Source organism: Monodon monoceros, unplaced genomic scaffold (assembly GCF_005190385.1).
Source record: "Monodon monoceros isolate NGI ecotype Baffin Bay Population unplaced genomic scaffold, NGI_Narwhal_1 Super_Scaffold_12, whole genome shotgun sequence".
NCBI classification, from domain to species: domain Eukaryota; kingdom Metazoa; phylum Chordata; class Mammalia; order Artiodactyla; family Monodontidae; genus Monodon; species Monodon monoceros.
Genome location: NW_021703768.1, coordinates 101,859,131 through 101,875,356, shown reverse-complemented (window position 1 = coordinate 101,875,356; position 16,226 = coordinate 101,859,131). Strand labels below are relative to the sequence as shown.

At 42.7% G+C, this 16,226-nt stretch overlaps 1 protein-coding gene across 1 annotated transcript in view; it reads right to left on the bottom strand.

The window, feature by feature from the left end:
* PRDM6 (PR/SET domain 6) overlaps nt 1-16,226 on the bottom strand; it is a 98,931-nt gene that overhangs the window by 15,887 nt on the left and 66,818 nt on the right. Inside the window, exons 3-5 of the mRNA XM_029218810.1 lie at nt 15,702-15,829; nt 12,048-12,172; nt 353-695 (exon numbers count right to left, since the gene is read on the bottom strand). Of these exons, the coding sequence (XP_029074643.1) occupies nt 353-695; nt 12,048-12,172; nt 15,702-15,829 (596 nt within the window). The remainder of the gene's footprint in view (nt 1-352; nt 696-12,047; nt 12,173-15,701; nt 15,830-16,226) is intronic.

The following is a 16,226-nucleotide window of genomic DNA, read 5'->3' as shown; positions in this document are numbered from 1 at the left end:
CAGCAGCAGAGCGGCCAGCTATATTATCTTTGGAAGACAGAGAGGATTCTAATTATCCTGACCTCATTTTTCCATCTATGATATTCATCAATGTGCCTTCTATTTTGCCTCCCGTTAGACCTGGGCAGAGCTGTTTAGAAAGCGACAGCAGATTCCTTTCTGCAGCCACTGCTCATGCAGCCCTTCTACACAATAAAGCCAAAGAGGGGCCCAACATTACTCTCTGACCTTCCAGAATGCAGACCTCTGATCACAGAGTTCTCCCCGAGGTGTGACTGGAGGAGGCGACAGAAAGGCAAGCAGTGAGTCTCAGAAGCAAACACAGCCGGTGAGCAATGAGAGGTGGGGTTACCTGTCGGGGTTCTGCGTGCACACGTGCATCTGTAACAGGATCCTCTGTGTGAAAGTCTTAAAGCACTGCCCGCACTTCCAAAGATGCCAGTCACTGAACTCCGAGTGGAGCTGGCTGGTGGAGGTCGGGCTTGCAAGGACTCGCTGGTTTTTCACGTTGATTTGATTAAATCCTGATTCCATGGGCCCAGACTTATCCAGGAGGGAGAAGTTCCTGCCGCACGGAGTCTGCGGGAAGACGACGGAGCGCTGCTGGGCGGCGGGGGAGAGTTTGCTGCTCTTGTTGAAGGGCTGCAGGGGGTCCTGTCTGCACATGGCTTCCATGACCGTCGAGGGGACATTTACTGGGAGAACAGCAAGGGGTTGAGAAGACCAGTTTTATTAGCCCTTCAAATAAGCATGATAACACACACTTCTAAAAAATTCCTATAAGTCAACAGTTTAAAAATTGGTTTTTCTGGACTCAGAATGGACATAGAGCAGACAATTTGATTTAAGGGGACAAGCACAATTACCACAAATGAACTCATTCAATGCCTATATTTATTAAGCACCTATTTTCTGCTCGAGATTTTTCATACATGGTCTTTGCCCTCACAGAGCTCACTTATGACTTGAGATAAAAAAGACTCCATAATGAGGCTCCACACTGCAGCCTAGATTTGGGGGTTCTCAGATGGGAGGTACAGCAAGAGACAGGGAGAGAAAGGTGGGGCTCCCCAGAGAGGGTGGCCTTGAGCAGAGAAGGTAGATTCAAGCCTTCAGGATTTCAGGCCTTCCATCCAACCCTGCCAGCACAAAACAGGTTTTCAAGAAAAACTGGCTGAAGAGATGAAGGCAACCCTATGAAAGACGCCTGGAGACAGAAGTCTGGCACGCTGGTGGGATGGCACGGGAATCGAGCTGACCGAGCACAGCGTGGGCTTTCGGGGGGCAGATCTCAGAGGGCCTTTAATGTCCAAATAAATAAACAGAAGGCTTCAGGCCTAAGAAATAGACACTGACTGTTTCTGACCAGAGGAACAGCAAGAAAAGAATTAGTGTTCACGAAGGGCCCAAATGAGGCACGATGCACAGACAGGGTGCAGTGTGTAAGGTAAGAGTGGGAGGCGACAGAGTACTCAATCTTGGAGCTCGGTGCTTGACACTCGGGCTTTGGAATCAGAAAGATCTATGTTCAAATCCTGACTCTGCCTTTTATCAGCTTGGTGACCTTAGGCAAGTTACACAATCTCCCTGTGCCTCTGTTTCCTCATCTGTAAAATGAGGACAATGGAAGTAACCATCCTAACAGTAATAGCATTATGGCTTAGAGGTCGAGATGGCCTAAACTTAAACTCCACTATTCACAGCTATCCCTTGGTATCCAATGGGCATTGGTTCCAGAGCCCTCGCAAATACCAAAATCTGTAGATGCTCGAGTCCCGTATATAAAATGGCACGGTATTTGCATATAATCTACTCATATCCTGCCGGATACTTTAAATCACCTCTAGATTAGTTATACTTTAAATCACCTCTAGATTAGTTATAATATCTAATACCACGTAAATGCTATGTAAATAGTTGCCAGCATGCAACAAATTCAAGTTTTGCTCTGTGGCACTTTCTGGAAATTTTTTCCCAAATATTTTCCATCTGTGGTTGGTTGAATTTGCGGATGCAGACCCTTGGATATAGAAGGCTGACTGTAATACCTTTGTGACTGTGGGAAAATATAGAACATCTGAATCCACAATTTAGTCCTTGGTAAAATGTAAAGTGGTTACTGGAAGGATTGGGTGTGATAATGCATAGACAGCAGCTAGTAAATGCTATGGCTGCCCCTCGGTAGATGTTGAGCTCTAGGAGCCCTGGCTTCCTTATCTTTAACCCCCCTTTTATGCGGTTTAAATGAGATACTGAAAGTGCTCATCATAGGGCCTACCATCAACAACAGCCACCATTCTTATTCTAGAAGAAGAGCCTGGAATGAAGGAAGATGGATTCAAGTACGGGTGGTGGCAGTGGGAGTGGGGAAAGAATTAAAAGAAACATTTTTGAGGAAGGAACCCTAATATACATGAAATTTTTCTTTCTTTCTTTTTTTTAAGTTGCCATTGTGTTAATAATATATATCATGTATTCACTGGTCAACCCACAGGTTCAGAGGTAATTAGAACCTAATATGCTTAAAAACTGTTATTCTTTTTTTAAGTAACCACTCTGTCAATAAAATGTATTTCTTGGTATTTCAGAGATCATAGAGATTAAAGGTTACAGGGTGGTCAAGAGAGGGAAATTAGAGACCAAAAAGTTTAAAAAGGATGACTGGCAAAAAGGTTAGTGATGGGAAGTAAACTATGGCTGTTGGTCACTAGTTCAAGGCCACGTGGAGGAAATACATGAACTGGGAGCTCTCATTCTTTCCTGACATGGACCATCTCTGAGAGTCCTACGAAGCATGAAGACTCAGGCGTCCTCAACTATAAAAAGAGAGTGGTAGGGGACCGTGACCGCCAGGAGGCTCCACGCTTGAGTGCACAGGTAGACACCACGTGTGGAGGTTAATGGGCTGCCACTAAGGACTCTTCAACTCTGAGTGTTCTACACAATCACATGTATTTGATGAATCCAACAAAAGGAATAGCTCATCCTACAGGGTTCTGTTGGCCTGGCCCATCCTGTCTTAGGAAGGAGAAATAAAATAAGAGACTCACAGACCAGGGGAGAGCCTAGTTTGTCTAGTTGGCAGTTCTTTACCCTGAATGCATATTAGACTCACAGGGGAGATTTTTTTTAAATACCAGAATCTCTTGGTAGGGCCTAGGCATCTGCATTTTTTGAAATTTCCCAAGTACTTCTAATATACAATCAGAGATGAGAACCACTGATCTAATCCTACCCTCTCTTATTACCAAAAAAAGAAAGAAGGAAAAGAAAATGCTAAAGACCAAGCAGGTCTAATAATTTGCCCATGGTCATACATTCGGTCAAGGATACAGCTAAGCTGGAAGCTTTAGCTTTCTGATTTCCAAGGCACTTTTTTCTGACCACACTCCCATTCTGTGTCTGCTCAATAGTTGTGTTGCAAAAATAAAACGGACATTTTATAGCTAGTACAGAGTTCTGTGTGTGTGTATATATATACCCATGCATAAACATGTGTTATATATGCACCTATATACACATGTACAGACATATTTATGTATATATTTCGCATATAAAATTTATGTATAATTTCAACTTCTGGGGCAAAGTGTATAACCAATATGAAATGTGTGCACACATTTCAGACTCTCAAAAAATCTTTGTACACAGACTGTGAGTTTTAAAATACATATTGAAAGAAAAGGAGAAATGTTTTATGTTTTGGCTCTTTCTTAATTAAATAAAAAACAAAACAGCAGCATTGTCAGAGATTAGGGTAAAATTCATCTTATTTAGCCTGTTTATAACTAATCCGGAAGAGACAAAGCACAGGGAAACCCGCAAGTCTTCAGGCAACACTAAGCTCTTGCGGGTTGGGAAGGCCAGACTAGCAGGAAGGAAGGCGGGGTGGGGAGACTGTGGAATGAAGATGTCATCAACATGCAAGAGAGCAGGAAAACCAGCCAGAAGCTCACTGCTGGAAAGAGGAATATGATGCCTCTAGGGGAAATCATACAAATAATACTCTAAGTATAGATTATAAATGCTGACTTCTCACTTAAGCTCCTGGAAAGTAACCCAATAAATTCATTTTCAAAAATTGTTAAGGTCACACCACCTTTCTATTAAACAAAAGAATGTGTGGGTCAATGGATTTTTCTAAGTTTAATAATCAATGTCAAAATAGTAATAAAGAAAAGCTTATACCAGTTTGTATAATGATGTGGGAAAAATGGGATCTGAGTTAATGAAAATAATAGCATTTAGGTAATAAGAGTTGGGATGGTTATTCTCTGTCTTCTTTCCTCCTATGGGACACTTCAAGACAAACATACTATGTTTTCAAGATATAGCAGCGACACCTGCACTTATTTTCTGCTTTTGGCATGATCTTTTCTTGTACTTGTGAATAAATTCAATCCTGCTGAATGAAACGAGCATATAATTTAGAGAGAGAAAAAAAAAGTAAGGCTAGGAATGGATACGTTTCATGAAAGCAACCATATTTGCTCTTGAAGCTGTCCTGCAGAGCGCCTGCATACTTCCACAGGACCCTAGAGGTCTAGATACAAAGCACAATTTTTTAAGCAGGACTTAAAAGGACACAGAGGATCATTCTTCCTAATACCAGTCTGACTGGCCCAACAAACAAAAGTATTAACAAAACACAGGGAATTATAAGAGGACAAGAAATGAATCGGAAAACACTATGTTATCCCAAGCCATGACAGTCCCGACCACTGCAAAAGGCCCAGAAACGACTAAGACAATTCCCCAAAAGGATGAAGGCGTTTCTACATGAAGACATAATGAGCAAGTACAATCTCTTCAGTCTATAAGACAAAGGTTAAGGGAAAGAGGGCAAACTTTCAAAGCCCTAAAGGATTTAGTCAGGAAAGAACATAAACTCATCAAATCCTGCAAAATTAAACCCCTGAGAGAATGCAATGCAGGATCTATACAACAAAGTCCTACTTTACACCCTCATCCATTCATTCAGTCCACAAATGTGTACAGAGCATCAGTGACAAGCCTGACATTGCTGGTACTGAGGATACAGGGGAACAAGAGAGCCACAGCCCCGGCTTTCAGGCCACGTAAACTGTAGTGACAGAGACAGATATTACACAAATGTCCTTACAGGTAAATATTTACTCAGTTTCATCAAATCTAAACTTCCATTAATTGCAAGCCACACCGTTAATTGTAAGTCACTGATCATTATAACACACTTAGCAAGTTCAGAAAGATTAAAATGTGAAAAATATATGAATTTTAGAATTGACGATATACAGTTGCTACAAGTGTAATAAGTGGTATGACAGAGAAGAAAGGAGGCCAAGAAAATGTCTAACAGGGATGGCTAAACTTCGGGTGGGAATGATGGCTTCCCTGAGGCAGTGACCTTGAACGTGAGTCCTGAAGGGTACACAGCATCAGACAGGTGCAAAGGGAGGAAAAAGGGGATGAGAGGAGATGACACGTCGGCAGCTGTGTCACTAAGTCTGAATGGCATGCTGAGGTGAGGAGCTCAGGGCATGGAAGGAATGGAAAGCAGACTCATGTGGCCAGAGAACAAGGCAGAGATGGACTGTAGCTGAGGCTGGAGAAGAAGGCAGCACAATTCCCAATGCCTGTGGCGGCAGGGCACATAGCAGAAATAAGTGCTGGGAAGCAGGTTAATACAACAGAGGACGGTGTGGTCTTCAGCAAACTAAATAGGGCATGGCCAGCGTAAAGATGTTTGAATTCGATTTTTTGTAAAACACTATGTGAGCCATACAAAACATTTCTGGAAACTATATGTAGCCCAGGGGCTATCATATTAAAGAACTAGGGATTGATTATAAGAGTAATGGCTAGCCAAAGAAGGGTTTTAAGCTAGGGTATAAGGTTATTAGATTTATGCTTTAAATGCATCATCACTCTGTATCATTAAATGAAAAAGCGAGGTGCAGAACAAAGAATATATAGTATGCTGCTATTTGCATACAAGGGGAGGGGTAGAGTGAGAGCGCCAGAGAAAGAGAGGGAGAATATGCTCAAATGAGAGAATGGGCAAAAAATACATCTGGAAGGACACCTAAGAGTGTTTCAACTGATTGCCTTTTGGAAGAAGAATTAATATGCCCATATTACTTTCTGTATTTTGATCTATGGAACCGAACTACCTATTAACAAAACAAGTGAGGGCTTCCCTGGTGGCGCAGTGGTTGACAGTCCGCCTGCCGATGCAGGGGACACGGGTTCGTGTCCCGGTCCGGGAGGATCCCACATGCCGCGGAGCGGCTGGGCCCGTGAGCCATGGCCGCTGCGCCTGCACGTCCGGAGCCTGTGCTCCGCAACGGGAGAGGCCACAACAGTGACAGGCCCGTGTACCGCAAAAACAAAAACAAAAACAAAAAAACAAAACAAGTGAATAAGCTGAAACAATAAAATCAACAAATCAGTGAATTTTCACTTTGGCTGCTGTGATACTAAAAGGGAAAATGTGACATGCAGGTGGCTACCGCAGGGGTCCAGGCCAAAGCTGATGGTGAGGCTGATCGGGAGGTGGCAGCAGAAATGAAAAGAAACTCATTTAAAAATACACAATCAACAGGGATTTATGAATGATTGGATAGAAGGGGTGAGAAAGAACAAGCGGTCAAGGTTTCTAGAAAGAACAATTGGATGAATGGGAGTGAGAGGTACTGAACTGGGGGAGAGGCAGCTTGCAGGACAGAGTAGGATGGTTTCACTTTACCATGTTTAGTTTGAGACGCCTCTGAGACAGGCAAGTGCAGGTGGGAATTCGACAGGTAGACAAGATCCTGGGGCTCCGGTGAGAGGTCTGGGTTGGCAGTATAAATCTGGGAGCACCTTTCAGCCCTCTACACCCCCAGAAATGGGGGAATGAGGGCCTCAATCCTAAAGCATGGCTGGGATCAAGGAGCCCAAGAGGTCAAATCTCTCATGACAACGGGTTTCCTTGTGTCTTTTGCCACTTCCTTCTGTGAAGGTGTTTTCAGTGGCTGTTGCTTTCTGTTAGAGTCCTGTGCAGATACCAAGACATCCCTCTGGGGTGACTTCTCCTCTGTTTGTTCTAGGACCCTACAGGTTCCTTCAGTTCTGAGCCAAGTTTTATACTACTTCTTGGCCCAGGGTTTCCACAACTGGCAGGTAAGGCAAAATCCAACCCTGTATCCTCCCATAGCTGGGGCTGGTTTTTTGGAGCATGACATACTGTTTTTTTCACCAATGGCCTATTGGCTTGAGGGTAGCACTTTTCTAGTCCCGTTAAGGGACGAAACAGTGACTTCTGGTTCTTGGATTTATGTGAGGATCCAGTCCCAGCTGCTCACTGTGCACAAGGAGCCTAGAACCGGGCCCCTCCCAACTGCAGTAAGACTGAGCCTAACACCCACCTAGCCCAGGCTCGCTGCTACGGCCATCTCACATGGCACCTGCATTAGGTTTGCTGTTGTAGTTTTTGCTACGTGCCTTCTCCTACACGGAGTTCCTTGAGGACGGGGTCTGAGGTTTTGTACCCCATCACAATGCTTCCCACAGGGCCTTGCACACAGATGTTCTCATTGGACTGAACTATACTGTAATCGCCTCAATGTTCATAGGTAGAAGGCTTGAGCGGGGCCTTTCTATCCGGGGCCTAGTTCCTTATTGTTGGTGGGATGGTGGGGTCAGTGCGCCGTGCAGAGGTGCCAATTTTTATTTTCTGCTCATTAAAATCAAAGGAAAAAGGCAGGCCTCTTGCGGGCAGAGTTTACTCCAGTGCAGCGAACCTCTGCGCTGCCATCAAGTGTCACATTCTGCTACCTCAGCTTCACATGCCAAGACAGAAAAAGCAGCAGGAAGACGTGTTTAACATTTATTCCCAGGTTTCTTTTTTCAATTTCCTCTGAAATGAATATGAATACACTATGGTCTTTACACTCTGCAGGAGCTAATCCCCCACTGGAAGCTTTGGGGAACCTCATTCCTTCTTGCGGATACAATCTGTCGACACAGGCGTTCCTTCAGGCTCTTCTGAAAGGCCCATAGTGGACAGAGCTGCGCTCTCTTTGGAGCTCTATTACACTTATAACTATGGGTTGTTTTTTTCTTTTTTTTTTAAGAAAATAACATAGGAATTGCTTCCAGAACCCAAGTGCCTGTGTGAAACGCTGCCTTCTCTTTGAGGCAAGGCTGCTTTCAATGGCTCCTCCAGGCAGTGAGCGTGTCCCACTGCTTCGTGGCCGCTGCCAGAGGGGCCAGTGACTGAAGCCTGAACCCGCCCACATGCTCAATAGGAAATGTGTACTTTCGCTGTTGAAAGAACCATGAGAAGAAAATGATATTTTTATAAATGAAAGCGCTTAATAAGTATTATTCACTAAGTAAAATCATATTTTCCTTGAATGTCTTGGACCATGTATCAATTTCATTAACCAAGAAAAAAATCTAGCTGAACTATGTACCCCTTCTAGTAATGGCAACAAAATTCTCAATATGTATCCAGTGAGCATGTATTAATTGTTTACTGTGTGCATAGCACTATAAGGAGGCTCTGTGGAAGCATTTTGTCAAATAAGTCTTTGATCTCAAGAAGCTTCTTTTTAGGGTACCTAATTTATTTTGTGGCTAACTCGGTAGGATAAAAATTGTCTTCAAACTGCTAATCCCATTGAGATGATTTCAATTACTCAGGGTTGCAGAAGGCTATCTGTTAAATTATCTGTCCATGCCCTTTCACACATTTGTGCTTTTAAATCACACAGAGTATTTTCTCAGTACAGAATAAGGATCCCTCATTATAAAGCATCCCTAGGTCTCTCCGTGAATCATATGGAATGACAATCCATCTTCGGGTTAGAGTCAAAGTCATATATCTCCCCCCACGCCATCTGATGAAGCTTTCTGCTGGTTTCCTGGGTGGCCAATCACATGACAGATATATGACTTTGAGACAAGAACTGAAATAAAATTCCTGTAATACCCTTAGGGGGGAGGGAGATGGTCACTGCCGAGCATTTTAGTCAATGACTTAATTCCCTTTAAACTTCCCTCCACCCTTGCTTAGAGCTCTGAACTCAACCTAAAAGAGCTGCATAGTTTACCTACTGAATCCACAATACTTCGAGGTGCGTTAGCTTTGTGAATTTTCTTCCAAGGATTTCAGGTGCTAAATGATACACAACATGTGCCCCGGGAGAGTGTATTCAATACTCTAATCAGCAACCTCAAGAATGCTTCACACAGGTTGGACAGTGGGAGAAAGAAGGCCTCAGAAGCAAAGCACTTGGTGTTGCCACAAAGTACATTTTTGATGGCACTATCACACTGAAACTGGAGACCAGCTGGTACACTCTTAGACACCATCGTCAGGTGGCTGTGAATGGCACATACAACCCCCAATCCTCCAGCTCAGCCCCTAAATCCGTCTCGTCCAGGTAATAGCATCACGAGGTGGAAGCAATGTCGTAGATCTGAGACTTCCACCCCAGAGATCCACGTCAAGGGGAAGAAACACATTCCCTGAGCAGTCATTCCACAGTTCCCATGTCTGACTCATAACTCAGTAAATGGCCATTCCATCCATCCAGCTCCTCAGACCAAAGCCCTGGAGTTATCTTTGACTCCTTTCTCTCACTCAGCATCCAATGTGTCAGCAAATGCTGTTGACTTTACTTTCAAAATATATCAAGAATCCAACCACTTCTCACCACCTCCACCGCTTTTACACTGGTCCAAACCACCATTACCTCCCCCCACTGGATTCCAGCAAGAGCCTCTAACTGGGTCCTGCTCCATCCTCACCCTCACTGTCAGGTCCCCACTCAGTGGCCAGAGTAATCCTGTTACAACTTCAGTCAGATCACATCACTCTTCTGCTCAAAACTCTGCAATACCCCCTTTGTCCAAGGCACACAGAGTAAAAGCCAGGGTCCTGACAGTGACCTCCTGGGCCCTACAAGATCCCTTCCCCCAAATCTAAGGTAACCCCTCCCCACTTCAACCAATACACTCCAACTGACACACCGATGTCAACCTTTGTGATGCTCTTCTGACAGGCCAGTAGCATTTCCATCTTGGGTCTTTACACTTTGAGTCCAGCTGCCTGCAACACTCTGCTCCCAAAGAACACATGGCTTGTTCCTTCATCTCCTTAAGTCTTTGCCCAAAGGCCACCTTCCTAGTAGGGCCCACCCCGATCATCTCTAAAATTGCAACTCCCAACTCCTGGCACTCCTCACCCCTTCTCTGCTTTGTTAACTCTATGACACTTATCATCACCTGACAAACTATTTATTTACTCATATACAGGTTGATAATCTGTCTCCCTCTACTAGACTCTATGCTCTAGGAGGGCAGGAATTCTTGTCTGTTTTGTTCACTGCTATGTTTGTAGCACCCAGCAATGATGCTGGTCCTTAGTAAGTATTCAACAAATATCAATGAATGAATGAATGAATGAATGAATTTATTTTTGGACTGTGTGCCATGTACTTTACAACTCTAGACTTTGATATGTTTACTCCCAGACATCCCTTGACACACATACCACAATATTTCCAGAGTCTTGAGCAGGCTGTACTAAAGGAGGAAACAGAAGGCCTTATAAGATTTCTGGAATCTTTTTGGATCAGATTCCATCCTTTAGAAGGCGAAGTGACACCAAGGTTCTAATGTATAGACAGGCCCATGTCAGCAGATCAGGGGAGTTGATACTGGTGCTTTTCCGTGTGTGGATCTACATCTAGTTTTAGGGGAGCTGGGCATGGAGCCATTGTGGGAAGACAAAGCACACTGGCCGCCATGGCCATTTCTGCCTGTAATACCAACCACACACTCATGTCCAACACTGAGATTTTCTCCTATGAACAGACACTCCCTCAAACAGGAGTAGGACTGCAGAAAAGAAACTTTCCAATGGAAACTTGGGAAGTAAGAAGAATGTACTTACATGTCCAGAGATTCATTTTTTGATTTGAGATTGGTTTGGGGTTAGGGTAAAGTGGAAAAGGAAAGTTGAGAGTAATATGCTTTTTTGAGGATTCTAATTTTTACAAAGAAAATAAAGATAACATGGAAAAGAAATACCTGATCAGCATTTCAATCAGTAGTATTACAAACATTTTTTTGGAGTTTATATGTGTGTGAGAGAAAGTAAGCAGAGAAGGAAAAATTAAAATAACACACTTTTTTTCCAAAATGAAGTTTCTTAAATAGATCTGTTCTCTCTGCATCTTTTTCTACTGTATAATTCCAAATTATCAGTTCACAGATTAGTCAATTTGATGACAAGAAAAAACAGTGTCATTAAAACCAGTGTTTCTCACTGAAGCACATCAGAATCACTTAATTCTGTTCCAAATACTGGAAATCACTTCATAACATTTTCCCAAAGAATTGATAAAAACAAATATATAAAGTTTAGGTGAAAATTGCTGCAAAAGTTTGCATCTGCCTAGACATTAGATTATTTTTTAAACATAATGATTGCCATGGTAAGAAAGATAGAAGAAAATTACATGGTTCACTTTAGACTAAGTTGCTTAGAGAGAGACAAATTCCTCAACCATACGTCTATGATTTTTCCTACCATTTCTCATTCCAATGACTACTTAAGAGGAAGCAAAACCAATCGACTGGAGGGGTGTTACTCCTGATTAAACAACAGTGTTTTCTCATTATTTCATTTTTGCAAATAATGCGACTCCAGCAAGACTGTGCACCCCTTCAGAGGAGAAGTTGTATCTTATGCTGCTCTTGTAAACAGACACATAGTAGGTGCTCAGTAAATACCAACTGCCTTAACATTTCTGCTGGCAATGATTTAAAACCAGGACAAAGGACAAAGGTTTTAAAATCATAAGCAGGCGAAGAAAAATTGGCCTGTACAAGTCAAGAGTCCCTGTGAAAAAGCAAAGGACATACAAGGAAAAGAAAATGATGGAACAGACGTGCACATTTGTGTTACACAGCAGAGTGAACCGCATTTCAGGAGTTTCAAACAACACTCTTAAAAAGTTAGCTTTGAAATAGGTATTTGGAAATGTGAATTCAGAGCTAAAATAAATTCTTACAGTTTTCATCCTGGGCAATGCATTGTAAAGGGATCCCAAAGAAAGACGTATAGCTGTCATTGTACCACACCAGAAGCTCGGTACCCCTGGGAATATCTATACAGGCTCGGTAGAATATATTCGACCTATTCAAAACAAAAGAAAACCCAGCTTAGTAATCGGTAGGACTCATGTGCCCCATCCACACTTTTATTGCCCCGAAAAAGTTCTGCCCAGCTTTCCACCTAAACAGTTTCTGTTTGTAATAAAATCTGCACCCACCTTATCATTCCCAACAACCAATTAGAGCCTGTAACCTGGTATGATAAATAGCTCACAGTTTATTTCCACAGTGTCCCTCCACAGAACCTCTTGGCTGAAGAGACAAGATATTTGGCCCGAGAGACAGCAGAAAGGAAGAGTTCATTAAAAAAAAAAAAAAAATTCCATCTCATACTAATGAGAAGATTCTCTCTATTGGCAAATTGCAGACTCCGGTGCCTCAACCTCACATATAAATTAATACTATTGATTTCTTATTTGAAGGGAAAGTGTTGCGTATATTCTTACAACTTGGCATTGGGAGTTCTCTAATTTGTAATAAAATTAAGCAGCTTTGTGATATAAGGACTGAAAGAAATAAAAGTCTTCCCCATTGCCTTTTTTCTAAAGTTTGATACAGGAGAAGAGAAAAACCCTCTTATGTGAAATGGATGGAAATTCAGTAAATACAAGAGGAGCACTCTGGCTGAAAGATTACACTCTGAAATGATGGAGTGAAGGTACCATGAAATAACCATTTTTTTAATAACAGCTGTGGCACTGTAAAGAAAAATCTACAGATTAAAAGAAAGAGGAGCCTGCGACGGGTTTTCTCAATGAAGAACTGCTACAAATATTAGCCTCAAGTTCAAGATAAAAGTGTTTAGGGTTGGTGGACCTTAAGTTTAGCCTTTCTGTAAGGAATTGGCCGTAGCAGGGCAATTTGTTCCTTGTATAACACTGCAGACATAATGTGAAGCCTTCACCACATTTTTCATGGCAGTGAGATATGCACTTGTCAACATATTTTGTCACCACAAAGTGGCTCTTGGCAATAGGATCATAAAGATCAATAAAAAAAAGTGCAGATTCTCAATATTTTACTTGCAGCTGCAAAAATTTCATTTATCTTGTTATTTTCCTTACTTGCTGCCATTCTGTCTCACGAGGGCACTGCTAGCTAAGCAGAGTGTTTTTTCCCAACATTCTATGAATATCTGACAAAAACTCCAGCCAGCTGTCCGGACCTCACTCCCCTTCCTCCCTCCGCACCTCCAAGAGCTGTGCATTTTATTAATTCTTTCCACTGCTACATAAAAAAATCAAAATTGGAGCCGGGCTATAAATCACTGGCATCTCCTAACTTGAGAAAAATTGAGTCGACTTTGTACTTCACCCTTGTAACATTTCATCTCTCGGTTTGGCTTCCCTTAATATAAACACAGCGCCCGGCAAATGAATGTGCTAAAACCAAATGACACACTTTGCCGCTGAAAGAGCAGAACTGTTTTCGAGCAATGGGTGGTCTTTTGAGGCACAGAGTAGGCCGAAAGGGGGAAAAAATGTGTAAGCGTACACCGTTCTTTACAAGCGGGCAGAGCTTCCAAAACTCGCAGAAATCTCTGCATGTTGAAGCACATCAAAGGGATTTTTCCCTTTTCAGATAATATTTCCTTTGCTGACATGTATTTAGTATTGTGGTTGGATGACTCATAAAGATAGCTTCATGGCGTCCCAACGCAGCTGAAGCAGAACACACGCCAACAAACATTATTGTCAGCCTCAAAATAAAAACAAAACGTTCAGCTAAGGGTCAATCAATCAAGGGTTCTTTGAAGAAAATTCCATTTAGATATTACAAATCATAACAGAATGAATCTAAACCAGCTGACTTTTTGTGAAGAGGACATTCATGTACAATAAAAATTAGGCTAGCTCTTCAGGGTCCAACTTTTCTATTTTCTTACTCTTGGACGTGGTCACTGGTGACGGATGCCAGTTTTTAAATTGTGTTTTTGTAGTTCATTTTATAAAGATCTGAAGTAATCGAAAACAGATCGGCAGAGAGAACTTGATGTGTAAGTGCCATCAGGAAAGGGAGCAATAAAACCCACTTAATATCGACAGAAAGGTAATGACTTGCTCATACCCACCTTCCTCGTAGGGGTTTCTTATTTTCCCAAAGTCAGAATTTGCCTCAAGAGCTCCCTGGGTGCCCATGACAGAACCAGCCAATCTATCTCTTGCCAAATGGAGAAGCACAACCTTTACTAATTTTCTAGCTCCGAGTTTTATAAAAACTTCATGACAGAGATGCAGCTGCAGGGAAGGTGGGTGAAGCCCATATACAGACTGTAACCAGATCCCGTCGTACACAAGTTCGTTTAAACCCTTATGTAATGAAAGATAACTGCCTAGGAAACCAAGGCAGTGAGTCACATGCTGCCCAAATATGTTCCTTTTGAATTTGGAGGTCTTTGGAGAGCAAGCCAGATTTGTGCAGCCTTTAACCTATAAGGGGAATAAAGCTTTTTTTTTTTTTAAGTCTTCATTTAGAAAAAAAAAAAAATGAGAATGAAAATAAATCATCATAGGCAGGACTCCAAGTTGCCGAGCAAGGGCTCTTCTGCTTTGATGTGTCTGTGGTGCCTGGTAAAGCTAAACAGTTGCTTCTGATCCGAAAGGGAACACGGCTGTTTATAACTGAGGTCATATATTTACAGGGCACATGTTTTCGAGGGATTCTGAGAAAAGGCGGCTTAGTGGCAGGGCTTTTTTCCTATGGGATCTGTCTTTGCCTTTTTGTCTCCACTCCAGCTTTTAGCATTAAATGGAAATGCCTGACCAACAGGTGCACTGGGCAGGTGTGGCTTAGGCTCTGGGAATCCACCCTGCTTCTATGCCCCTACCCCACCCCAGGCCTCCCTATGAGACTCTGGGCAATGGGGATGGCTCACCTCATCTTTGTTACCGTTTGGGCTTTGCCCAAACATCTCAGGAGACCAGGGCCTTCTCTATGCTCCGGAACTACCTCATCCCCTGAAACGTACTCTGAATTGTCGCAGGACCAAAGCCAAACGCTTTGGCACCTTTCAAGGGATCAGAAGAGGTTGCTCTGACTCAGCCAAGGCTGCCGAGCATAACGGTTTTAGAAAAGCAGCTTTGGGAGTGTTGAGAGTTCTTGATTTCCCATGCCTTTGTACAAATCAAACTGTTCTCCCTAGGAGACAGCCAGACCGAAGGGGACTGAAGGCAAGCAACCTGGGGCTGAATCTCTAAACTCCTGTTTACGTGTGGACACGTCTGCTGCGGGGGAAATCACTCCGAGTCAGTGAGTTCGCTGGGCTCACTCAGGCCATTATGAAAGTTCAGGTGATGATGTGGAAGTAACTTTATCACATGCAGTGAGTGAAAAAAGGCCTTCTCCTAGCATCTTTCTTCCCGAATTCTCAAGAAATTACTGTTAAAAGAACTAAGGAGATATCACAAACCTAGCAAAAAAAATTCCTGCCAGTCCTTGCAGAGTTCTTCAGGACTCTGCAGGAGTTTTTCAAAACTAGCAGCAAGCCTGAATTTATATATGCAAGGCAAAGGGCTTCAGCTTTGTAAGCGGTAAATCAAGGTATACTTTACCTGTACTGAACTACTGTTAGATTCTGTTCTCCGCAGTGCCTTGCACATCGGATATACCTCATCCAGCTCGACTTACTAGGTTCCCCACCATCAATAAAGTGCTGTAGTGTCCCATCTTGGTCATATATCTAGAGAAGAGGTCAGAAGGTCAAGTAGTTAGAACGAATCATCAGCAATCATTTTCCCTGCTTCCCTTGGTGTCTTTATGTGTCGGCTGCAGCAATTTATTGCCCGTAGGTTTGCTAGTGCTTATGAATGCTTGTGGAAACTCAACTGGAATAACAGAAGAAAAACATTTTCTGGTGATGCAAGTTAATCACGTTTTTCTTATCAAGCCAATCTTCCCTTTATTAAATATATTTGTGGCATCTCAAGGATGTGAGTGACCATGTTTCCCAAAGAATATTTAACCTCTTTGACAGGCTACTCTTAAGTAATGAGCTGCTGGGTAAACAAAGCAAGCTGAGAGGCGAGGCCACGCTGATATGGCTGGAACATCCACATGAGAGGCCCTCCTCTCAAACA